Source organism: Hyperolius riggenbachi, chromosome 4, assembly GCF_040937935.1.
Source record: "Hyperolius riggenbachi isolate aHypRig1 chromosome 4, aHypRig1.pri, whole genome shotgun sequence".
Taxonomy (NCBI): domain Eukaryota; kingdom Metazoa; phylum Chordata; class Amphibia; order Anura; family Hyperoliidae; genus Hyperolius; species Hyperolius riggenbachi.
The window spans coordinates 382,318,496-382,345,011 of NC_090649.1; the positions used below are offsets into that span (position 1 = coordinate 382,318,496).

General features: G+C 40.9%; 1 protein-coding gene across 4 annotated transcripts in view; it reads left to right on the top strand.

Annotated features, from left to right (window-relative positions):
- LTBP1 (latent transforming growth factor beta binding protein 1) overlaps window positions 1-26,516 on the top strand; it is a 264,927-nt gene that overhangs the window by 23,085 nt on the left and 215,326 nt on the right. For 2 of the 4 annotated variants that reach the window (XM_068232113.1, XM_068232115.1), the window contains exon 2: window positions 21,457-21,504. The exons of the other annotated variants lie outside the window; for them this stretch is intronic. In XM_068232113.1, the coding sequence (XP_068088214.1) occupies window positions 21,457-21,504 (48 nt within the window). The remainder of the gene's footprint in view (window positions 1-21,456; window positions 21,505-26,516) is intronic. 4 annotated transcript variants of the gene reach the window in all.

Sequence of the window (26,516 nt, forward strand, 5' to 3'; positions counted from 1 at the left end):
TAAAGAATAGGATTATTTTCCAATAGCTAATTGGGAAATTACTGCTTTACAGATTTTTCTACACAAAAATCAGTCTATTACATTAACTTGTGATTGTAAGCAGAGTTTTTATGTCTATTGGTTTGGAGTTTTGTCTCCTTGTTTGTTTACTTGCAAAAAAACAATTATAAAATATATATATATATATATATATATATATATATATATATATATATATATATATATATATATATATATATATATATATATATATATATATATATATATATATATATATATATATATACCATGGTTATAACTGAGAGGAAGTTGACTATATTGAAAACTGACAAACACAAGAGGAACAAATGCTCATTCCCAGACAGCACTCTGCCATTTATATTGGTCTGCAGACTGCCAGTCAGCCAGTAAAAGGTGCACATAACACACACCTATGTCTGCAATACAAAATCTGCGATGCCATATTTGCCCCTGTTATTGCCTGACTGTCAGTCTGCAGATCTATATAAATAGCAGCGGGCTGATTGGGAGTGAGTATTTGTTCCTCTTGTGTTTGGCAATCAGCTTGAGATGGTAGTGTGGGTGAATCCCTTGGTGGTGGTAGCTCTGGCCCTGAGGCTTGCCTGCGCTCCCTTATTGGTGTTGCATGCAGGTTTGGGGGTCCCGAATGTGTTGGCAGAGCTCAGGGGCCCCACCTGTCATGTGCACCAGTGTTTGTGTATATTGAAAAGGTTACAAACATTTTTTATGCTATAGAGGAATCCGTGTTAACAACTGATAAAAGCAGACAGTGGATAGCAAGCTATAAAATTTCAATGTAACCCAGATGCCTTTTACAGGCAATTTGTAATAATGATTGAGAATTGGAACTACAATTTTCATCTAGAGATGGTTCCCTTTCCACCCATAAATGTGTCTCCCAGAATATTACAGAAAAGTTCATAGCATTGGCCTTCTGGAATGCCAAAAGGAATTCTTGTAGCTGACAATTTGTGGTGTAGTTAGACCGTCACTGGTGACTACTGTGCCAACTTGGCCGTTGCCTTGGCTACTGAAAATTATGCTGACTTTGAACTACTGCATGGTCCACATTATTCACCCAAGTAGATGTAAGGGATTTTAACTTGTTTTCCCCGTTTCAAAGATCACTTGAAATGTTGTAGTGAAGCACACAAACCATGCAACGTGTCTAACAGTCCATTGTCGCACACTATGCTAGGTCTAAGACTGAAAATATACCTGACCCGAGGCTAAGCTACCTTAGGTAGCCACAGAGGTATGTTCATGCTGGATTCACATACCTCTATGTATTGTGTCCATTCTCCTTGTTGTCCAACATCTCCCTCCCCATATGGCTAAAGCAAAATATTCAATATTCAAGCAGGCTGGTTTGTATTACCTGTTATATAAATTTGCCTTGTGCCCCCTTGTCCCTTGAAATCGATTACCAGGAGATGTAGTCAAGTAAGATCTTGCCAACAGAGACGAACCCAGGAATAAAAACCGCCTCATAGCTGTGACTTAAATTTATTTTTGGACCCGTCCAACTCATTTTTTTTCACCAAGTGCTGCCTCCTGTGATTATTTGCAGTGATGATAATCTTTTTAAAACAGCCACAGCCAGCAACTGTCATTTCTTGTAAACAACGGATTTATTGATAAAAAGATAGGAAGAAAGAACCAGGAATTTTGTTCATATAGGTCAACTTTTCCTAAACCCCACTGCCAAAAGCAAGAACCCTTCTTCCATCTAACTCCAGCCAACTTGTCAGACTGAACAGTCAGTTGCCAATAGTGTCTGAACACAATATACAGATTAAAGACAAATGTACGCCTGAGGGAAAACATTGCTGGTTCCACCTTATTTCATTTCATTTGAAAGGTTTACAATTTACAAATAGACTTTTTGTATTATCTTTAATAATGTGTATCATATCTTTGTTTTGAATATGAATGCTTAATATAGAGTGCAGCCATATTTCTGCAAAGCCACATGGATTTTCAAATAACAAGTCAAACTAGTGACTAAGTGCTTGAAGGCAGAAGGAACTGACTCTTCTATTTACTTATTTTAATGGTTCTTATGCATTAAACTTTCTCTGACGTTTCTTAATTTATTTCTTGCCCTGTATATTGTATGTGCTATTTTTATAGCATCTGCTGCAAGCACGCTGCAGGAGCAGCGGGGAAATAGACTCGGGGTGGGGCTGTCAATTAATTTCAAGTTGAAATCTATTAAAAATCGATGTGCAGCGTGCGACAGAAACAGATCACTCTCTGATCAGATTTCGTTCAAAGAGGGATCTATCTTTTAGGCACATAAAGTGGCCATCTGCTAGTGTATGGCCACTTTAAAGGACACCAGAGCTGAACTCAGTTGCCCAACACTCCCCTCCCCCGTTCTCCTCTGTCATCCTCCTCTGCTACCTAACTGCCCCCTGGCAGCCTCTTCCAGGTCGACTAAGTCGGGCATTAGTGCGCAGGTGCAGGGTTCTCCCGGGAGCGGGCACGCGATGTAGGTTCCATGTAGCTGGGCTAGCGCACTAATGCCCAACCTGACCGCTCTGGAAGAGGCTGCCGCGGCATTTAGGTAGGTAGCAAGGGAGGGTGATGAAGGGGAGAATGGGGGAGGAGTGGTGGTCATCAGGACAGCTTCCCATACATGCCTTTATTATGTGGTGTAAAATTATAAAATGGCTTTAAAGGATCACCACAGCAAAAATGGTGGGAAATGCAGTGCTCTGGTAGCCTTGAAGTCTGACAAAAAATAGGAGCAGTATTAAAAACTCACACGTTATTTGACAGTGCCTGGCAGCTCCTGATATGTTAATCATACTCACAGATCTCCCCTGCTCACTTGGACCTCTCAGATCATCATTTTATTCTCTCTCTCCCTTCCTTCCTCCACAGAAGCATAGTTCTGTATTTGTCATTTTAGAAAGTAATTTCTAGATTTAGTGACACGGAGTTAAACTTAATTTCGTATTTTCATATTGTTAAAAGTATTTGAGCTCTGCTTTCCGTTCTTAGTAAACTGACTAGCTGTAGAGTGAAAAATATTGGTTCAGCTTACAGGATGTCTTTACCACATCTTTAAAATTTATGGGTCTGCGTTAAAATATGCCTGCAGGGGAAACTAAGGTAAAAAATAGCAGAGATATATTCCAGCAGCAGCAGTAGTACTGTAGCAGTAAGATGTCAGTCACTTAGCAATACCTGCTCTGCTCAGGAAATGCTTTGTGGGTGCCTCCATGTGTCTCCCTGGAGGCCCAGGAATAGGACCCTGTGTGAGACAGACAAGACCACCTATTCCAAACTGTCATCTTCTCATTGACTTCCTGTCCCCCAGCCAAAGCTGGAAAACAGCTGGACTGTCAGCCTATAAACCACACAGTGCTTACCATTCAGTGATGCCTTTTATATTTGGCACTCTCCTCTTTATAGGTTATGTAAAGTACCGGTAGACAAAAAAAATTATACACACACACACCGTTAAGTTGTGTTCAGTATGTTATAGATATATCACTTTCATAAATTGAAAGGGGTAAGCAGCATACAGTATATTATCCGCCTGGCTAATGAGACTGGTAGATAGCCGTGTTGGGCTCTTCTCCTCTGTCTGCCTATGTTACTGCACTGTGCTATTTTTCTGAGCTTACATGTACAGCAGATGACACTGGTTGCCACAATACTAACCTATGTGGGAACAATATTGGCCCTCCCACACAAATTGTGGTTTCAGGGCATGGAGCTGGCCACGTGTCGCCTGTGTTGGTCGTTGCTATAGCAATAATGTTAAAGTACGTGCCCTACACCAGGGTAATTTGGGGTTCCAGCAATCGCCAGGACCAGGGCTCTGGAGTCGGTAAATCATCCGACTCAGTTCATGAAAACTTCGACTCCAGGTACCCAAAATGGCTCAGACTCTGACTTCTTAGTCTAATACTTACCAGGGTGAAGGATTTGGTACAAAAATCATCTGACTCCGACTCCTCAGTTTGTAAAACCACTGACTCTGACTCCAAGTACCCAAATTACTCAGACTCCTTGACTCCGACTCCAACTCTGACTCCACAACCCTGGCCAGGACCCCAAATTACTTCTCCCTACAAGTTGCTAGGACTCGGAGGGAAATAGTTTTTTTACGCTGCCAGGAATTTCAGCGGCAGCAGGGTGAACCGTCATTCGACTCACCCTGCGCCCAACTGACCAGCGGTGTACATATACGTATGCCTCCCACAACCCTCTTGGTGTACTGTGAGAGTGTCACGCTTGGTGGTGTATTCTCCACAGTCAGCATGCAACACATAAGCTGACGTGAAGGAGGTACACACACCAGCACAAGAAATCAGGATATCCCCAGTTTAGTGGAGGAGAGGACTGACTCCAATAGGAGATTGTGGCGCACAGAGCCGGTGCAGATCCGAACAGCCACAAACAGTACTTTCGTGATAGCGTCTCAGCGCAAAGTAGCGCTGAGCGCATAAACCAGAACTGAGGAGATCAGGACAGATAGACAGAATGAATGCTTGCTTAACTAGCCACTACTTAGTGACAGCAAGCGTCCACAACAAGACAGACTGGAATGAGGCAGCCAATGCTTTGCAGCGATGGCGTGCCTCACAAAGACAGGACAGGATAGTCAGGAAATAGCAGGATCAAGATAGATGAACGTAACACAGACAAATATACAATAAGTATGTTTTCCTAGCGTATTACAATTACAGCTATCAATGAAACTATTTGTAACGTCTGTCTAACATATGTATATATCGGCAATGAACTGATATATGACATAAGCAGGAACACTGACTAGGACTGGAGCAATACAGGGAACAGGACTCAGAAGGATTCGCTATCTCTTCGCAGAGATGAACGCAATCCACAAACGGTAACAGAACAGGATTCAGAAGGATTCGTTATCTCTTCGCAGAGATGAACGCAATCCACAAACAGAACCAGGAAGAGGATAACTAACTCAGCACGGGTGATCACGATACGCGCAAACTACCAAAACGTGCTGGAAGGCTGACTAACTGAACACAGGATATAAACAGTTCGTGTACGTATACATCAGCGACACTGATGTATCAACGTAACACGAATACAGGGAAAATAATAAACGTGCTGGTATGCATATATATTGGCAATGAACCAATATATGATGCAAGACCAGCAAAGTATCTTTTAGAACTAGAAACACGATCTCGGGCCAAAGCAGCAGCAAGACAGGCTTATGCTGAAGCTATGATAGCCCGAGGAGTCCTGCAGGAAACAGATCTTTATACTGAGGTCATCCAATGGGAGCAGACATGCAGATTCCCACACAGGTGAATGATAATCAGTCACAAGCTGACAGCAGGGAAAGGCAGACAAAGCTATGCAGCTTGCATGGAAAGAGATCAGAACTGCCTGAGCTGCAGCACTACTACTGCCAGCAGCACCTGCTGCAGCAGCGATCATGACAGAGAGACAACCATGTTTTCCTTTCCATATTGAAATAACATATCATGGTTGTACCTAGGGAGCAGGCATGTCAAATCTAGAAACTGTCACAAGCTTGCAGCAGTTGGTATTATTGGAACTCTCCTGGCAACATTTAAAAAAAAAATGAAGATGTATATAATTACTACTACAATGTGATATTCATATCTGATATGACTTCAGCAGATGCATGCAGTATTTGTTTGCACTTATGCTGGTTGTCAGTTGAACTTTCTTACTGCGCACCCTACTATTATTAATGAAATCCATAAGGAGGCGTGGCTGAATATCACAAATAATTCATAGCGGATAATATTGTAGTTCTAATGACCGTTTATCCAGACCTCTCTTCCTCTATAGAATATAGGAGATGCACTACATACAGACATACAATTCATCCATGGATTTTTCATTTTTAAATTTGGATATTCTTTAAACTTTCTTTTTCTCCTTTAATTGCCATTGTGCATACAGACTTGCCAGAAGTATGACTTCATCCGCCTGCTTATCTCCTTAGATTATCTGCTGCAGTCCCAGCATTCATTTCTGTTCTCATGATGCAGGAAGATGAATAAGAAATGAATTCCCCTGCTTATATGGTGGTGATATGTCTTATCTTCTCACATGGCTGGAATTTGGTTATTATCCCATCATTCCCACTCTAAGCACGCACTGTGTGGCATGGTTACACAATCTGAGTAAAAGGATGTACATATCATGTAGGCTTTCCCCTAGCTAGATATATGTCTTCAGGCAAGGAACAACATGCATTCCATACCTGGCTTGCACTATACTGAAGAATGCAGTGTTCTTTACTATGTATTAGCTATGCTACTCTGTTTAAACTGTTTAAACAGTGTGTCATATATATTTTTATATAAAGAATTGTGGGGTGATTAGTATTCAGATACTTTAAAGAGCTGTAGTGAGATGTAATCCTATGGATTAGAGAGGAATGAGTAGGCTGATGATGATGTACAGTATCTATCTCTGAACTTTGACCAACAAATAGCAGATATGAAGGAAAAGTGTGAGGTAATGCCAGCTAATATTAAAATGCTAACATTAAGGGAACTGTCTTTTCTTTTCCCACTGACCCTCACTTATCCCTATCTTACCACTTCACCTGTGTACGCTGCTGGGGAGCTGGGCATAGGGTTAGACGAATGACTGCTCACCCTGCTGCCGCTCAAATTCCCGGTGGCGTTAAATACTATTCCCCCTCCGAGTTGTAGCAGCTTGGAGGGTCTGGTGATGGGCGCGGGGTGAGCCGAATGATGGCTTACCCTGCTGCCACTCAAATCCCCAGTGGAGCTAAATACTATTCCCCCTTCCGAGTCATAGCAACTCTCAAAGGGAGGAGTAATTCGGGGTCCACCGGAGCCCCAAATTACCCTTACGCACCACGCATAGTATAATATTACTGCTATGGCTGCTTCTAGTTTCAGCGCCGTGCACCAAGACCAACTGCTTTACTCTCCCCCCCATAAGTCTTTCCCTAACCTGACCTTTCATGTATACATACAGTGGCTTGCAAAAGTATTCAACCCCCTTGAAGTTTTCCACATTTTGTCACATTACTGCCACAAACATTAATCCATTTTATTGGAATTCCAAATGAAAGACCAATACAAAAGTGGTGTACACGTGAGAAGTGGAACGAAACTCATACATGATTCCAAACATTTTTTAGAAATAAATAACTGCAAAGTGGGGTGTGCAAATTATTCAGCCCCCTGAATCAATACTTTGTAGAACCACCTTTTGCTGCAATTACAGCTGCCAATCTTTTAGGGTATGTCTCTACCAGCTTTGCACATCTAGAGAAATCCTTGCCCATTCTTCTTTGCAAAACAGCTCCAGCTCCGTCAGATTAGATGGACAGCGTTTGTGAACAGTAGTTTTCATATCTTGCCACAGATTCTCGATTGGATTTAGATCTGGACTTTGACTGGGCCATTCTAACACATGGATATGTTTTGTTGTAAACCATTCCCTTGTTGCCCTGGCTTTATTTTTAGGGTCGTTGTCCTGCTGGAAGGTGAACCTCCGCCCCAGTCTCAAGTCTTTTGCAGACTCCAAGAGCTTTTCTTCCAAGATTGCCCTGCATTTGGCTCCATCTATCTTGATTCAGGTTTGTGGCAGTAATATGACAAAATCTGGAAAACTTCAACGGGGCCGAATACTTTTGCAAGCCACTGTAAATGGCGAATCAGCTGATTTCGGCGCGCGGCTCTGAGAGCTGAGCGCCGAAACTGGGCGTCATCATAGCAGCGATGCTTTGATGCGCACCCCGCGTAGCGGTAATTCGGGGCTCTGGCGCCTGCCAGACCCCGAATTACATCTCCCTTTGAGCTGCAACAACTCGGAGGGGGAATAGTATTTAACGCCGCCTCAGAGTTTAGCGGCAGCAGGGAGAGCAGTCATTCGGCTCTCCCCGCGCCAATCTCAGCGGCGCCGATTTGACATGCACCCCATAAATAGAACCTGTACCCTTACTTCACCCAAACCTATGTGCTGATCTACCTGATATTTCCTAATAATCTCATTAACCTTAGCTGAACCTCTACTTAACCCTGAACTGACTTAAGGATTAAAAGTAACAGCCTTTCATTCTACTCCTACTTGACCTTTCCATCTCTGATACTGAGGATACTTGCTTATCAGACTAGAGAGTCCTGATATTTGCTTCAGCGCAGCTCTGTGCCCAATTTGAAAGCACAGAAAACAAGTGTCTTGCTGATTTTCTTCATACTGGGTGATCGTCACTAACATGGAGTTGTTGAAGAGAATCTAGGTGAAGTGTGTTCAAGCCTTTCCCATATGAGATTCAGATGCTATAAGCTGGGGGTTGTCTGTTGTCTAACAAGTGTCCAATAAAGGTTATAGCCAGCTAGCACTCCAAGTAAACCATATGGAGTAATACAAAGTCCCAGTAGATGCCTTTTAGCTTTAGTTAACTTCTCTACTGAGCACCTGAGGGGCTTACTGTCCACCCAGTTATATTGGGGCTCTAATGTGAGGTTTATATTAACCCTGCCTTACTACCTAATGATAGTGCCATTCCTGGCAGCTGTGGTACTCCCACAGGATAGTGAGTCCACTGAGACAGAGCAGTGCTCCAAACAAGTTGACGATGCAATTACAACCTAAACCCAGGAATGAGGATCTCCTCAGGTGCACTGAAGTAGAGGTGACTGATTATTAAACAAGCAAAAAAAGTTAATATTGTACCTAAAGTATAAGGCAATCAACAAGAAAAACAAAGTCTAATTAATTAAAAGTCCACTCTTAAAATTAAAACTTTTAGTTATTTAAAATTGGGCTATACAAAGTGCTAGTGTAGTGCAAAAAAATCAGCTCTGACTTGGGCTAATTGTTGCATGCACTTTTCTCACACGGCACTAATTGCACACATGTATTCTTGTTCCCTGACAAAGCCCTTCCCAGTTCCGAATCATTTGTGATGTGTAATTAGGCTGTGCATGGGCTTTATTTGTATTGGGAGGCTGAGCTGGGGTATCCAAATTGCCTTAACTGATAGGGCTCTTCACTTCCAGCTAGCCCCCATTGAGGATAGCTTTGCATTATATTGTTTATTTCCCCCCTCCCCCTGACTACCCCACTCTGATTATCAGACACAAGTTGGTCTTTTTCTGGCTCTGGGTATATAGTTGCCCCCAATCATTCCGGTATTTTAGGGCTTGAAAATGCTGCAAGCTCTTATGTCCACACAAGTCAGGCACATTTTCGTGTTATTTGCCCGCCACTAGCACTTTTTATAGTCTTTCTTCATTAAAGTAGGTTTTAAATGTGAGTGGGCTTTTAAGTTGTTAGACTTTGCTTTTCTCATGACTAATTATTCTCACTCTTCAGGCGTCTTTTTTAGAAGTCCAGAAAGGGTCACATTAAATAAAGAGCAGTTTAGCATTGAACACCATTGATTATTTAATGCAAAGTGTTCTGCAGTATCATACTAATACAAATTCCATAGCCAGCTCTGTGCAAGTTTCTTCTGTCTGTTCTGATGTAAACAGTGTTTAGTGCTTTGGATTACCACCTTTTCCCTGGTGGATAAAAACGTATTCACAGATTTGGATTAACATGATCTAATACCACACTTCGGTTTTCTTTCTTTTATACTTGTACTATTTGACCTAAGCCCGTTTAAAAACGGACTCTAGGTCTCTTCACACCACCACCGCTGCCAGTCAGTGCTCATGTGCACGCACCTGTCCGCTGCGCACACCTGTCCGCCTGGCTCCCCGGCCCCATCCTCCTGTCCCAATGGCTGCCCATGCTGCACATGCACAGTAGTGCAAATACACGGACACAGGGACAGGTGACGCCGGGACACTTAGAGATTATTATATAGGATGATTGCATTAATTGTATCACTGCATTGCCATGAATACTGTATTTTAGTATCCAATGTGCATAGATATTATTACTAGCACTATTCCAATCCACCCTGAACTCTGCTGTGCAATTCGTCCACCTTTTCAACTACTAACTCCTCTAATACTGCTCTCCTGCCATTCCCTTCACTGGCTGTCTATCACACAAAGAGCGATATTCACTAAATATTGTTAAAATTGCCATGCGCAGCAGCATACAGCATTTTACTGTTATGGACTCCAACTACGTAGCATGCATTAAGCAATTAGGGCAACCTGCATTTCCTGAGTTGCGAGACTTGCATAGAGAGCAAAGGTTTAGCAACACGCTCATTACCCAGGTAACCTGTGATGTACTAATTGTACAATGCACGCTATATAATTGGCATAAGTAATGGTCAAATTGCTGTACTGTATGCTGCCTTTACACTGCAATTTTACCAATATTTAGGGAACAGCCTTACGGTGACCACACATGATACAATAAAATTATCCGATTTTACGGCAATTCGATACAAATGATCAGATTTCCTGAAAAAGCATATTTTTGTTTATTTGAGCAAGAAATCCGATCGGATTTCCCATTTTTATTTGATAAAAGTCTATTGGGAGTGGTGAATTTTTCTGATAAATTTTCATGGAAATTGAATGTTGTGTGGTAGATTATCAATTTATTAATATATACACCCAAGCAATTTTCTCAGAGTTTTTCATAATTGGAGAAAAATTTAACACGTGTTGTACATTGGCCGATTTTTGAAATTTTACCATAAGTCAGAAAAATCTATAATAATTCTTGAACTGGAAAGACATTTAAAAAAAATTGTGTGGTGTGTGGCCACCTTCTTTACAATTAAAGTGAACCTGAACAGACTAAAATGATTTAAAATAAGCACATTATACACCTGAAAAATGGATATTACATACTTGCCTCGCTGTCAGTTCCTCTCAGAAGGTCACCATTTTTTCTAACAATTCAATTATTTTTTTTCTAGTTCTGACAAGATCTTGTCAGATTTGTCTCTCAGGAAGCTGACTGCCTTTTTCACTATATCCATTACTGTCAGTTATAACTGATGTGCAATGTAATGTCCATGTTTTCTTATGGCTTAAATGATATTACCGGTTAACTTAGTGCTGACCTGGAAGCTGTTACAGAGTCATCGCTATTTTTAAAATGAATTCTATCGATTAGAGAGGCCAAACGGTGCGGGAGAGGAGAAAGAGATTGATGAGTAGACTACGTGGAAGGTAAGTATGACGTGTGTATGTTTATTTTGACTGTTCTTTTTCAGGTCAGGTTTGCTTTAAGGGACTCCCCCCATTCCATGCACTTTGCAGCTCCAGCTTGGGCGATTGGTTTAATTTACAGTAGTTTGATATGATGCTAAAAAATATATCACTACGAAAGCAATGACAAATTTGACTACAAATTTATTACCGTGAAAAATATGTGAAGGAGCTTCAGTCTCTTTTTTTTCTCTGGACGCCTTTGGTTTGCAGTTTCCAAGTGGTCTGACCGTTCATCATTCTGTTCAATAAACAAGAAAACCCACAAAAGGTTTGACAAGCGCTGACTCATTTACACTCAACTCTCTTGATGCAGCTATGTCATTTCTCGGCACAAAATTAGTCAACTCTTGAAATCAGATCTAGAATTGTGTACTTTTTACGATGGAGGCAGATCAAAGGCAAACTAATGGATGCTAACAGCTGTTCAAACTGCTGTCTTCATCATCTCTCTCCTAGTAGTTATACTTTGCTTTAGCCATAGTCGATGTGTGCTGTGTTACAGTAGGCTGCTGACCACACATGTCATACATTTTGGCTAACTTAGATATCAGTGATGTAACAATGTTTACAAGTTGAGTAACTCTTTACCGAATATGACATGCAAATACATAGATTTGCCTGCATGCCTCTTTAGGTTACATTCAGGTACTTAGAATTCCTGGACATCTGACAACACATTCTGTTGTTAGGGATTGGGGAAGGAGGGCCCATCATGGCGCAAGCTGGGTGAGTTGAACAATGCCTTCAGCTTGCGCTCAACTGAGACGACCCACCAGGCAGATCATCCGCCATTGCATCGAGGGTGTGTACAAGCCGCGGTCAAGATCAAACTACCATGCATACAAGACTTAACAATAAATGCCTTGGTCCATTATTATATTCACACTTCTGGGGCTAGCTCTACCTTCTTTCACCCCTGAGCATTACTTGTGTTAAGTGTCATGAAAAATTCAGAAATTGGGGTACCCTAGGGAGGAAAAACTGACAGTTTTTAATCACAGATGTGGTTAGAGTGCACAGAGATTTAGGACTATGTAGTAATCTTGAACTGGTATGCTGGTAATCCAGTAATCCAGCAGTGGCTGGATAGTGTAATTAATGGTTAATGGCTCTGCCTCTGACACAGGAGACCAGGGTTCGAATCTCGGCTCTACCTGTTCAGTAAGCCAGCACATATTCAGTAAGAGACCTTGGGCAAGTCTCCCTAACACTGCTACTGCCTATAGAGCGCGTCCTAGTGGCTGCATCTCTGGCGCTTTGAGTCCGCCAGGAGAAAAGCACGATATAGATGTTGTCTGTCTGTCTGACCAATAATCCTGTGTGTGTAATGCACCTTTTTTAAATGCTTGAAATTTGTAGACATGATTTGGGAGGATCAAAACACCCTATAAAAGCCCATCTTCAAGCATATGTTCTTCTAGAACTGTGTTGACATTTAGTGGCAGAGCTTGTTTTTGTACAAGGTAAGGTCCTTGACTAGTTTATGTGAAACAAATCACTAAGGTACCTGGTCAGGAACCTGAACAAGCCACTTCCTGTACCACATCATTCCACAGCTACAGACTGCAAACTTCTTGGAGAACTCAGTCTGTGCCTCTCCCTCTTGCACTCTGAGCAGTACGACTGTGCAGGGCAAGTAGCAGTACCAACCCATTGAACTTGCTATTAACTCCTTCAGCTGAATTGGTTCAGGTCAAATCGTCAACATTTTTAAATGCAGAAGCTGGATTAAAGACAAACATGGTACCATTTTGGCACTTTTCAAGCTACTGAATGATGTATTTATGGTAACTGGATATGAGCCTGAAATGTAAACTAAAAATACTATTTTATAGATCTGCCTTTAATTTAGCCGTTCCCTTAGACGTGCCAAAAATTCAGCTCTACTGTAAATCCGTGGCGCATCTCTTATGTGTGCATAGTGCCCGGAGCTTAATTCCCTTTATGATAAAAATAGGTTGAGACTGATGTCAGATTGTGGGCAGAAGAAATATTCAACCTTTTGTAAATATAACATTTTTATGCTTTATTTCATTTTGAGTTTCCATAGCCTAATATCTGTCCAAATTTAATGGCAGGCAGGAGTCCATAGCCTTCAGAGCCTGCTTTAACTCATGAAACCTAAAAGCTTATTCTTGGAAAGGTAATAAAGCAAACCAAAGCAGGCCATTTTTGGTTTCTCAAACTTGCGCACCATGTTCCCACAATATATGGTGCCATCATCTAACTTTACTACATTGTTATTGTTCTTCCCATGAAGCACATGAATAAATTAATCCTTTTGCTCTTGTGGTTTAAAGCCCAGACATATAAAGAAAATGCAGACTTGAAGCATGATCTAAAACATACATCCAATGTTTACATGAAGAAAAGCTTTGTAATAAGTATTCATTTCATTATAGATTAAGCTATAGAAACAGATTTTATGCTTTCTAGTTATTTATGAGATTAGAACGGTCTAGAATACTTTCTTTGGCTATAACGTTAACGTCTTGAAAAGCGTTAAGAAAATTCACAGCCTAAAACCAGCCAAGCAAGGTGCTTCACTCAGAAGCTCTTGTTTAAGTTGAGGAGGTTTGGCTGCCTTCATGCAGACATCTAGGTCTCTGTTTCAGATGGCTGCCATCGAATTAACTTTGCTGATTAATTTATGGTACGGAGATCAGTGCCAGGAGAAACTCTGGAAGTTAAACAGTTTATATGCCAGCTTTTTTAGTAGTAAGGTGCCGTGTAATGTGAGCTGAATTGAAATCCTAGAAATCCGTGTTGAAGGTCCAAAGAAAGAATTGTGGAAGGCTGGAATTAGTGACTTTTGTCAATCCTTCAAATACAGAGATAAATGTAGTGTTTTACGAGTTATTGTTGTCTGCTTCACAATAGTTTCCTATGTTTCTGAGTAATATAATTTCTTTGGCTTAATGCAGTTTAATCTAAGCACAGGATGAAGTATAGATTATTATTAATAGACCATCATACTTACATAATATTTTCGTTTTTTATCGTATATTACAAATGCATTTATTTCCTTAATTGCCTTAAAGTTTAAAGTCTATAAAGCCTCACACCAGGTGTAAATGTTTTCCTAGTCCTTTGTAGGTACTCAGCTGCAGAGCTTGTTTTTGTCTACGTAAAAGCTTCTTGATGTCAAATTACCTAAAGAGAACCCAAGATGAACTTTGGGTCAAAAAACACATAGTACTTACTAAGGAAGAGGGAAGCATCTGGATAGTGTAGAGGCTTCCCGTGTACTCCTCGCGACTGCCGCAGCTCCCTGGGCCCCTCCGGAAGATGTGGGCGCCCTCCTCTTCATGCGTAAGTGTGTCCGTATGAGCACGACCACGCCTGTGTTTTAGCATGAAGCCATTTGTGCACGAACTGCTATGGCTTACTGTGCAGGCGTGGCCTTACTACTGCTCGTGCAGTACTGCCTTATCTGAGAATTAAACAACTTTTATCGTACACAATCACCTGCTAATATAAGAGTAACGGCCTCTGGCAGCATGAATGGCAACAGAATTCTGTTAGATTGACTCATTAAGATGCTGGATGCTTGCTAGAGATATCTTGAGCCATGCAGAATGCTGTGCATCCAACAGATTATTTTGAGTAGGTGATGGTGGCTCCAGTCATCGAACACGCTGAGCGAGGTGCAGGAGTGGCCGCATATGCTCAGGCGCAGTTTTGCCTCACCCATTCCTGATCATCAATACGGCAAACCCTTGTTGGATTACTTCAGGGGGGTCCACGCTCTGCAACAGGGAACCGGAGGATGCTGTGTTAAGCCCCTACAGGATCCAAATGCTTTTTAACCAAGCTGCTATCAGGTTATATACCGGTAACCACATTTCTAAAACAGGATTTTGGTTGCAAAAGGCAAGTTTCACACAATGAGGCAACATTTGCGTCATTTGACTACTAAGCTATCTCTCTAAGCTAAGACTCTTGTGGAAAACTCATCAATTCATTGCAATCTATCAGAATAGTTTTTTTTTTTATCATACTTTTTTTCAGTTGGTTAAGACATGGTTCACCATATTTCACTCACTATGGCCCTTATTAAATTCACTTTTTCTCCAAAATTTTCTCCTAGGACATCTTCTATTTAAAATAACTTTTCAGCACTCTGCAATTGAAAAGGCACCAAAAAGTAGGTGAAAAGTACTGTCGATATTATTCTGAGTATTTTCTTGCATGCTGGTGGCTTCAAAGGCATTTTAACTTTTACCAAGGAGAAAACGTGATTTGAAAAAAGGCCATTTCGTCTTTATGTTTGTTTAAAAAATAAGTAGGAAATGGTGAGGAGGAAACTAGAACTAGTATTTAGCATAGCAAAGTTATGTGATCTACGGCTTCCTTGGGGAATGGTATTGTGTTATTCAGTTACCCAGGTTCTGAAGACTATGCACTATGACACAAACTAGAGATTTGGTTTATGAAAACTGCTAGAGTACATACCATAGAACTTTATTAAATGAAAGTTAGGAGAGCTTTAACTAGGATGTGACAGTGAGAACAGTTGGGATGTCATTATGTGAGGTTCCTGCTTGCAAGCATTTCTGCTCATAGATGTCTTCTGTCATCCTACTTGATACTAACTTCTGAGTCCTTGACTGATACTGTTGTTCATGATACTCACCATAGAGTGTGTTCACTTCAGCTCCAGCGCAGAGTCCCAAATTACAACCCTATGCAGATTGTGTTCTAAATCAGACGTCAGTAACAAATTTCTTCATTACTTTTTATGCATAAGCCCAAAAATGATTCCAATTCAGCAGTAACTTGGACTTAAAATGTGGTATAGATACATATCCATGCCTCCTAAAGCAGAAGGTTTATCTCACTTTATTTTTGAATCATCTGCTACCTTTTTTTTTACAGAGCATAGCATTCATTACTAACAATGTGTCCATGAGAAGTTCATACCAAATGATTGAAGAAGATCAGACATGACAGTAAATATATATCTGTAGAGAACAACAATAAGTTATTATTTATTTCTCATTTCTTCTCAGTTGAAAACTTGAATCATAATATCCAATATGCTGAGTCAGACATAGCGGGAAATGAATAGAGGCTTGCATGAACGTCACATTGTATAAATTCCATAGCAGCTTGACCCTTCAGGCACTAATAATAATAGCACAATATGTTTCTTAGTCGTGCTTCAGTGCTCTCGTCATTTTCAGTAAGAGCATGCAACATAACTTCTTTTTTAGCATGTGTGTCCAAGGACTGATCTATAATAGTCCCTAAAAGAAACCAATGTAAAGTCTTGGACAGGAGATTACTTACGTTTTACAGGTCGGTATCCTAAAATATCAGATGTCTTCATTCTGATGCTTTAGTAACAGCCCAGGCAAGTGTTCCTGCTAGAAAAGCAGTCTTTAGTATTTCGTCATGTTGCTTTGATTGTTTTGCTAGAAAACTTTGGCTTAGGTAGTTAATAATAATAATAATAATCCGAACATTTGTATAGCGCTTTTCTCCTGTCGGACTCAAAGCGCTCAAGAGCTGCAGCCACTGGGACGCACTCAAGAGGCCACCCTGCAGTGTTAGGGAGTCTTGCCTTGAACTCCTTACTGAATAGGTGCAGACCCTAGCCAGGATTCGAACCCTGGTCTCCCATGTTAAAGGCGGTGCCCTTAACCAGTACACTATCCAGCCACTCCTAGTACACTATCCAGCCACTCCTAGTACACTATCCAGCCACTCCTCGAGTTGAAATTACAAAGCTTTTACTGCAAAATAAACAAGTAAAAAAAAGATGGAATTCCCATCACACCAAAGATTTTAGAGAATTAAACAACTTTTATCATACACGATCACCTGCTGATATACAGAATAACTGCCTCTGGCAGCATGAATGGCAGTAGAATGCTGTTAGATTGACTCATTAAGATGCTGGATGCTTGCTATAGATATTTTCAGCCATGCAGAATGCAGTGCATCCAGCAGTTTCTGATGGGTGGGTGGTGGTGGCTCCAGTCATTGAACACGCTATTCGAGGTGGTCCCAAATTTGCTCACCTAGGTTAAGGTCTGGTGAATTCAGAGACCAAGGAATGAAACTTAAAATGTGGAGAAGGCAACTCTCTGCTAGTTGGCGTAAGTCCAGCGTCAGAACGCCTGTTTAAATTGCAGCCTTTTTTGCGGTTAACCCTTGTGTGCATGGGTGCAGTCAACATTTGCTTCAGAGGCCTAAACAGGGCTCACTGCCCAATTGTCCTAACACACACCTGGAAGTCCTCTTGTTCATTTAGATGGTGAGGTGTTCCGGGTACCTTGAAAATCAGCCCAATATAACCTGAGCAGCCCATGTTCACATCTCACATTGATGGCTTGTGCTACCCTACAGTTACTAAGAAAAGTCATAGAAACTAGTCTATTGTCCAGTCATGGTACACATTCACCTCAGAAGCCTGTGAATTGTTCACAAGCTCTGCCACTACCAAAAGGCTGCTGCCCTTGGCAATTGTTTTATGTACTCCTTTAAAAAAATATCTTTCAGCAAGCAATAATGCATTTTTTTGTGGGATTTTCACAGGGCATATGGGTAAATTTCTAGAAAATTGCAACACCACTGCTTTTTATCAGCAACTTTACTGAGCTCCTATACTTTCTACACCAGCACAAACACGGATCACACTAGAGTAAATGTATATACTCTTGATTTAAAATTATAGAGCCAGTGTCACTACTAATTGATTTGAACTAGACATTTCACACATACATTAAGTAGATCTCATATTTGGCTGTACAGAGCTGAACAAATTACACATTATAAACATGTATTTTAGAGCCTGAAATACATTCATTTTTGTCACGGCCAAAACTAAAGTGGAAATGTTCCTGTTTTCTGTCATGTGGCCTCTTTGTTAAATGAGGCTACAGTGCACAAGTGAGTATTTCATCATTTCTTCTGTCTAGGATGGTGTTAATGATATTAAGCTAATATTGATCTTGGAGAAATCTGGCGGTCTTCCGAGTTAAACAATGCTTGGACAAGAGTCCATTTTAATGTGTTAAACGATCCTTACTGGCAGCATACATTTCCCCCTAACTACTGAACCCTAAAGGTGTTTATCTTGTTTTAATCTTGTAACTGATGCCTATCTTGCAGCTGTACTCGTCAACTTGTCTTGTACAATAAATTTCAGGTCCTGTTCCATTTGCATATATAGTGGCTTATAATATACAACATATTGCCAGTTTGGAGCTGTACATCTAAGAACCATATTAAGAATAAACCTGCACTGCTGGGAATTCTGGCCCATAACTGAATTAATGTATTGGATCATATTACAGTGCTAGTGTAAAAGCCAGGTGTCTCTTTTGAACTGAAATGCTCCTGCCAGTCTACTTCCTGCTTCCCTGGAATAGCTCTTTTGAGATTATTTTTAGACAGTCACTTTCCTCAAAAGATAAGTTAAAGAGGAAATGTAACGAAGGAATGAACTTCAGTTGCTGATACCCCTTTTCTCATGAGAAATCTTTATCTCTTCTTGAACAGATAATTGGGAAAGGGGGGGGGGGGGTCTGTATTGCTGATATTGTGGTGAAACCCCTCTCAGTGTGATGTCAGGGCCTAGGTCCTGACAGTTTCCTGTCTGTGAGGCTTGTTGCAATGTGGGAAATAATGGCTGTTTCTAAATGCCAAGCAACCAGTATCTCCCTCTGTAGAAAAACCTTTTAACCTTTTAGGCCTTGAATAGCTAAATGGGGTGTCTGGACATACAAAGGAGTTTGCAGCATTTGGGAGACCAGAGAATGGGAGGCGGCTGTAAATGCGGAGCAACACTTGAAAAAGGGGTGCTGCTTCGGGAGCTGTACATGAGTGGGGCTACTGTACATGGATCTTACACGTCAAAGAGTGGGGCTGCTGTACGTGGATGTTGCACATGAAAAAGCCATCATTCGGCTCACCCTGAGGCATAGCTAGGGTTTTCAGCACCCGGGGGCAGACAGTTTTTGTGCCACCTCCTCCCAACCTCTGGACAAAAAGGGGCGTGGCCGTGCATCAAAATATGGTCGTGGTTATGGGGGGAGTCAAATGTACAAATGCTGTATATGTATAGCCATATGTGCCCTTCTTTTCCCCATTTAGATAGCCGAATGTGCACCCGTCCCCCATTCAGATAGCCTGATGTGCCCCCTTTAAATAGCCAAATGTGACCCCCAAAGTTAGCCATGTGTGCCCCCCCTTTAGGGCTCATTCACATCTAGGGCGTTTTCGGCTTTCTTTCAAGTGGCTTGCGTTTCCGATCCACTCAGCCAAGTGGAGCGTGTATCATTTGTGAGGCGGTTTGCCTCAATGGAGGGTATAGGGAAATCGCAAAAATGCTTTTAAGAATAAATACATTGTATTTATTCTTTTCCGGTTCATAGAGTTCACTTCCTGACTGATGTCAGGAAGTGAAAAACGCAATCGCTCTGCAAAAGTGCTTATAAAAGTGCTTTACGAAAACCGCAGCGCCCACCCGAGTGCCAAGAGGAGAAAAAAAATTGCCCACAAAATCGTAAATTGCTGGCGTCAGCGATTTTAGATGTGATGTGCCCGCTTTTTCTGCTGCTATTAATGCTTCTGCACTCCTCTGCAGAGAGAGAGGGATAGAAACAGGGGCACATCTGGCAGCCAGCAATCTGCCTCTCACGTGTGTGGGGGTGCAGCAACTGTGCTGAGCGCCCTCACAGTGATGCGCCCAGGGACATTTCTCCCCTTTTGCCAACCCATAGCTACGCCTCTGCCTGCACCCAACCCACTGGTGGCAGGATAATACGTACACTTATTCCTGTACTATGTAGCTCTATGTGGTAGGTCTCATTGGAGACAGAGACAACGGGTGCCCCGTTAGTGTATTATGTCACAGGAAAGGAGATGAGATAGGAGAAGGCAAAGTGGTACTCACAAAAGAAGCAGGTAGAGATGTATAAACCCGACTCCACTCTGGTGCCCAGGGATACTGGATGTGGTTGCACTGTTTTCGGTCCTATTGGTGGCAGAGACCCCAGAAGGCCACGGTTCATTCCTCCAAAAGAGGGTGAACAAGCACAGAGGGAGGAAAAGAGGCACACAGGGATGTGATCAAATTGAGTTAAAAATAAATAAATAAAAAAAATGGATGAGGCGGCTTACCTCAAGGAAGACAAATTCATGTAATAAATTAATTATATTATACACTGGCTATGTTATCATATCCCTCAGCACCTCTTTTCCTCCCTTTGTTCTTATTCATTGAGTTGTGGAGCCTACATCTCTCAAAAAATGCCAGAAAACTTCAAGGGCTTTGTAAACTCTGTATTATGATTTTAATCTGACAATTTATACCTGAGAAAGTGAATAGATCTTGTGAAACATGTTGTGCTAATCTATTTTTAAATTAGATTTTCTGTAGATGTTGTTTTTTCACCTTTCAGTGGGGGACATTTATCAAGAGTGTCTGAGAAAAAATATTAGTACGTTTTTAGAAATCTGTGCAGAACTGTCTCAGACACTCTAAGAAATCACTAAATAGTGCAGATTCTTTAAACTTTTAAGAACAGAAGGAGTTAGGAAGGTCTCTTAGGCAGTGCAGTGTGTGAGGGAAATTGTTGTTTCTGAGGTAACCAACACATCTGCTGTCAGCAGGCTCTGAGGAGGAATTCAGCAGGGGGGTGGAGCCCTTCACAAATCATGTCTAGCCTGCAATCTGTAGAACTGCTATTGAGGACTTCTTAATCTGCAGCAGTTTAGTAATGGATTTGCACTTTTCTTAACTGTAGCGCAGCTCTAGAAATCCCACACTAAACTGCCGGTATTATGTAGGATTTGGGAAGTTTCTTACTATCATGCAGAACAGTTCCTCTGCTGGTTAGAAGAAAAAAACTGTCGGTAATGCTTTGATAAATCTGGCCCAATGACACTATGCTTTTGGCACCTTTACTATCAGTTCTGCTGAACTGCGTATCAGCTTTAGGAAGCGTACTAAGTCGGGGGGCTGCACTTTGTTTTATGCAAACTAGCTTGTTTGCGTTCCTAGAGTTGATAACATGAAATATGACTGAGTGATAAGTTTTGCATCTTGCGTTGTGATATTTCATTTTGTTTATCCTTTGTGTGTTTGGGTGTAATATAATCCACATGGTAGGGTAATGTCATTAATCGATGAAGCAACTATACTCTTGCCTCTTAATGTTTGTGCATAGGTACATCGTATTTAAAGTTCTGTACTCCTAGATCTCTTATTGAGTCCCTTGTTTAGTTTTCTTATTGCATTTTTGATTTGACCTCAACCCCCTCTTTACAGGTTCTTACTCAGATTTCCCCTATCTCAGACCTCTTCCCTGCTCTTCAGGTATTGTTCTGCTCTCACTTTCGGTTTGCTCTGCTGTGTTCATGTTACTTCCATGTTTGTTTCACTTCCATATATTAACAGCAATTTAAAGAGGTACAGTAGTCACATATAGTAGAGTACAGTACATTATTCAGGATATATTTTCTGGTGTTCGGCATCAGAAACACTTCCTATATCTGTGTATTGGTATGTAGCCCCATCCTCCCAGTGATGTCTAGCCTAGGCTGTTAAGCTATGCGGAATTCTCCTCCCAGAATAGTCAGAGAGACCAGGGATTGTTTCCACTGGCTTTGGAATTCCCAGAAATAAACATTCCACAGAGCTGCACCAAACAGGACTAAAAGCATTGCCACCTGTGATACATTTCAGTATATAAATCAGGGTGAGGGAAGATTTTGCATTGGGCAAACACAAATCATTTATAAATGAATATTGTAAAAAAAACAAAAAAAAACAATTGTATTCATTATTTTTACTACAGTTCCTCTTTATCAATTAACCTGTGTTTTGTGTGTGTTAGCATTTATATGTTAGTTTTTAGAATATTAGAATGCACTTTTTTTTTCTTATTCTAAAACTTCATCTATTACGGTGTTGACTACTTTTCACTGAGCTTTCTGTAAGCCTTTGATATTACCTACAGTGTATTTGGATCCCTAAATAGACATGGCTTTGCTAGAAGGCTCAGTAGGCCTAATGCAACACTGTGACCAGACAGGCATCACCTCTTGCAAGCTATAAATATGTAACATATTATTATATGAGGAACAGCTAATCAAATATTTCAGATCCCATTAAGCCAATAGGCTGAATTTACTAAGCTGGAGAATAGTAGAGAGCATAACTGACCAAGCAGATTTTATAGTTGTCTGCTGTCACATGACCAGAGTGTACAATCCCTTGCTTGGGTCATATCCGTTCATAAGGAGGCTTTACTTACTTCCCGTATCATGGACCTGCATAGCTTTGATATGAAATTAGGTTAATGAAAATGAGGCCTCCACATAAATTCCGCCATGAGTAACTTTTTGATGGCCACCCTTACTTTTTGTGGAATAATTTTACTGGCTTGTAAAGGAGTGTCTAGTGATTGGCACATTGTGGGCTTATTACTGCTTATTCATAGTGAATAAAGACAGTATACTAATGCATGCCTGTTATGAGGAGAATGTTCATATCTGTTATTTAAGGGCATGTTCGCCAAAGTCAAGGAGAGCACAGCAAATTTACCGATAATCACGCTAACAAGATAGTGAGCAATTAGTGCAACCCATGTTAGCTAGTTAGGGTAAGTGTCGCTAGGGTGACTCATGTTACGCTATTTGTGTAGTGTGCGCTCCTCAACAACACTTGTATTACCTAGGCAACACCGGTCACGCTAATTGCACTGTGTGCTTCAGCTTGTCAGTGTAATTAATGGTAACATTGCTGTGTGCAGGGAGTGTCCTTCAACTTTACTGAACCTTTAAGCATATGCCCCATAGTGACATATTTTTTGTAGAAAAACAGTACATCGATCTCACTAAAAGTATAAAATAATAACTAAAACTAACAGACACCCCCTGAAACCCCAGCTGTGTGATTTGCTGACTGTATTAGTTGGGAACACTAAAGTATTGTCTAAAATCTGTATGCCATAGACATGCACAGAGGAAATATCTTATCACTTGCCCATATATCCACATCATGTCTATTCTTAAGAAAGTCAAGTACTTATTTGTGGCTTACCCAGGGAACCTAGTATTATGGTACTCCATATTTGTTTTGTGGTATTGCCATCTACATTATGTGGTTAAACAGCATGTGCAATTGGAAGGAATAAGATACCATTAGGAAATCTGCATGTGCCCTTATAAGCCTTCTGGTTGGTTCAGCCTCCAAACGTCTCTTGGTTCTTTTGTCATTGTCTTATGCCTTCTCATTGTTGCTGTCAGTGCTCCAGTCTTGTTAGTTACAGTGAAATATGCTCTGTTCAGGTTATCCTCTGCTCTCCATCAGTATTTTTATGTCAGGGTCACTAAATGTGTCTCATTTCCAGCTACTCTCACAGCACCCCAATGCTTATCTGCCACTGTCATTTACGTTTATGCTCCATCTTCCTGTCAGTGTCAGCTACCTTAGTGCATCCACTTGCCCTAGGAATGCCATGCTTCTCCAGTCACTGACGAAAGATGCTGTTGTTGTCATTGTGTTGCCATTCCCTAGCTTATTGATTTGTCTGATAAAGGACACCTGGAGTGAGAAGTATATGGAGGCTGTCATAACTATTTATTTTTAAACAATAGTTTGCCTGGCGGCCCTGTTGACCCTCTACCTCTAATTCTTTTAGCCATAGACCCTGAATAAGCATACAGGTCCGATGTTTCAGACTGCAATCTGAGTAGATTAGCTGCATGCTTGTTTCAGGTGTGTGATTCAGAGACTACTGATGCCAGAAAGATCAGCAGGATGTCAGACAACTGGTATTGGTTAAAAGGAAATACATATGGCGGCATCCACATTCCTTTCACTTCAGGTGTCCTTTAAAAAAATAGTATCTTTGAAGCTTGATTATATATACAGTATATATATACTGTATATATATGTGTGTGTGTGTGTATATATATACATATAATATATATATATATATATATATATATATATATATATATATATATATATATACACTAATATATATATATATATATATAGTCATTCTATGATCCCACAAAAAAGTGTACAATATTGTGTATTAACACAAGATAAACTAATATGACAGCAAGCAATGGTACAGTCCACCTAGGAGAGAGAGGGAATGTGGCAAGGTCAGAGATCGACAGCCGTTTCGCACCCCCACTAGGGGCGCTCAATCAGCGTGCGCTCAGTAAGCTACCCCGATACTGTGTGATTGTGAACTATGTGTACATATGAACACAAATTATGATCTGATACCACTGCTATTATATGTGATCAGCTTCCTATCGAGAAACTAATCTACCAGCGTGAAAGTTTTTTTGTCATGGAAACCCATGCAAGCACTGGGAGAACATACAAAATCAGTGGCGATAGTGTCAAGGCATTGATGTACAGTACTCGGGGACATGATAGCTGGATACACCTTTGCTAGTCCTTGTCTATAAAGAATATTAATCTTATAATAGATTAAAAACCCTCGGGGCTCCCAGCTGCACCTAGGTGCAGTAATTATTAGTATTTATATCTAACACTGTGGCCCAGATGCAATGAAACCTCGTACACTGTCACTTGGGAGGGATCAGAAAAGTGCAGGGTCTGTACAGACATGTTGCTAGCCTCCATATATGTACATAAAGCAGGCGAACAATTATTGTCTGAAAAAATAGGACATTTCAAATCCTCTTTCCTGTATACTTTGGTAATGTGTTGTTGCCTTTGAGAGTGACCCTGCAAAGTCATTTCCTGGGTGACTCTTGAATGATGTTGGTGTCAAATTAATTTTAATCCGAAAGATACAGGTTTTTTTTCCCTGTCCGCATTACCATTTGTTTAGAGTTTTATTGAATACCTGATTAATTTAGTGAGAGTTAAAGAGACACTGAAGCGGAATTTTTTTTATGATATAATGATTTGTATGTGTAGTACAGATAAGAAATAAAACATTGTGAGCAGAGACATAAGTCTAATATTGTTTCCAGTACAGGAAGAGTTAATAAACTCTAAAAATAAAAATGTACTAGCCTGCTCTGTAAAATCATTTAGAATACTAAGTAGTGTGTAAGCTGCAAATATTAGAGAATGATGCAATGTTATAAAAAAAAACACTATATAGCTGAAAATAAAAATATGAGAATATTTTTTTGCTACCAATGTTCTCGTATTTATCCGTACTACACAACCAATTTATGAAATCATATTTTTTTTTCTGCTTCAGTGTCACTTTAAAGAGAATCTGTATTGTTAAAATCGCACAAAAGTAAACATACCAGTGCGTTAGGGGACATCTCCTATTACCCTCTGTCACAATTTCGCCGCTCCTCGCCGCATTAAAAGTGGTTAAAAACAGTTTTAAAAAGTTTGTTTATAAACAAACAAAATGGCCACCAAAACAGGAAGTAGGTTGATGTACAGTATGTCCACACATAGAAAATACATCCATACACAAGCAGGCTGTATACACCCTTCCTTTTGAATCTCAAGAGATCATTTGTGTGTTTCTTTCCCCCTGCAGAATCTCATGCACTGAAGTTTCAGGCTGCTCTTTTCTTCCTGCAAACAGCTTTGCCCTTGTCTATAATTCCTCAGTATGTGAAAGCCCAGCCAGCTCAGAGGACGATTTATCCAGCTTGTAAAAGATAAGAGAGAAGAGAGAAGCTGCCCTAATCTAAACAATACACAGGCAGTGTGCATAGAGGGGCCTGGAAGGGGGAGTTCATATCAGAACCAAAACACTGAAGAACTTGGCAGCCTTCCAGACACAGGCCGACAAGTCTGACAGGGGAAAGATACATTGATTTATTACATAGACTGTGATAGTAGAACTTGCTGCAGTAAGCCAGAACACATTAGCATAGCTTTTGGAACTTGTAGGATGATAAAAAACAGGATGACATTTTTGTTACAGAGTCTCTTTAAGGTGGCCATACACTTTAGATGGTCACCAGATTCGACCATCCGATACATCCCTCTCTGATTGAAATCTGATCAGAGAGGCATCTATTACTATCACGCACTGTACACAGATTTTCAATACATTTAAGCATGAAAGCTACTGAAAATCTGTGGAACTTCCTCTACCTACTGGATTCCCACGTCACCCCATCTAATGTGCTCCCCTGGGCCATGCAAAGTGTTGGCAGTGTAGTGTAGGCTCGCCTGTCCACTGGTGCTCTCCTCCTGTGTCCTCTCTCCATCACCGCACAGGCGCCTTTACCCAGTGACATGTATGTTACTTGACCAGGTACTCGCCATCGGGTTGCATGACACAGGCACCTGGTGGCGATGGAGAGAAGACACAGCAGTTGTATGCCATTGGGCAGGTGAGCCTATGTTCTACC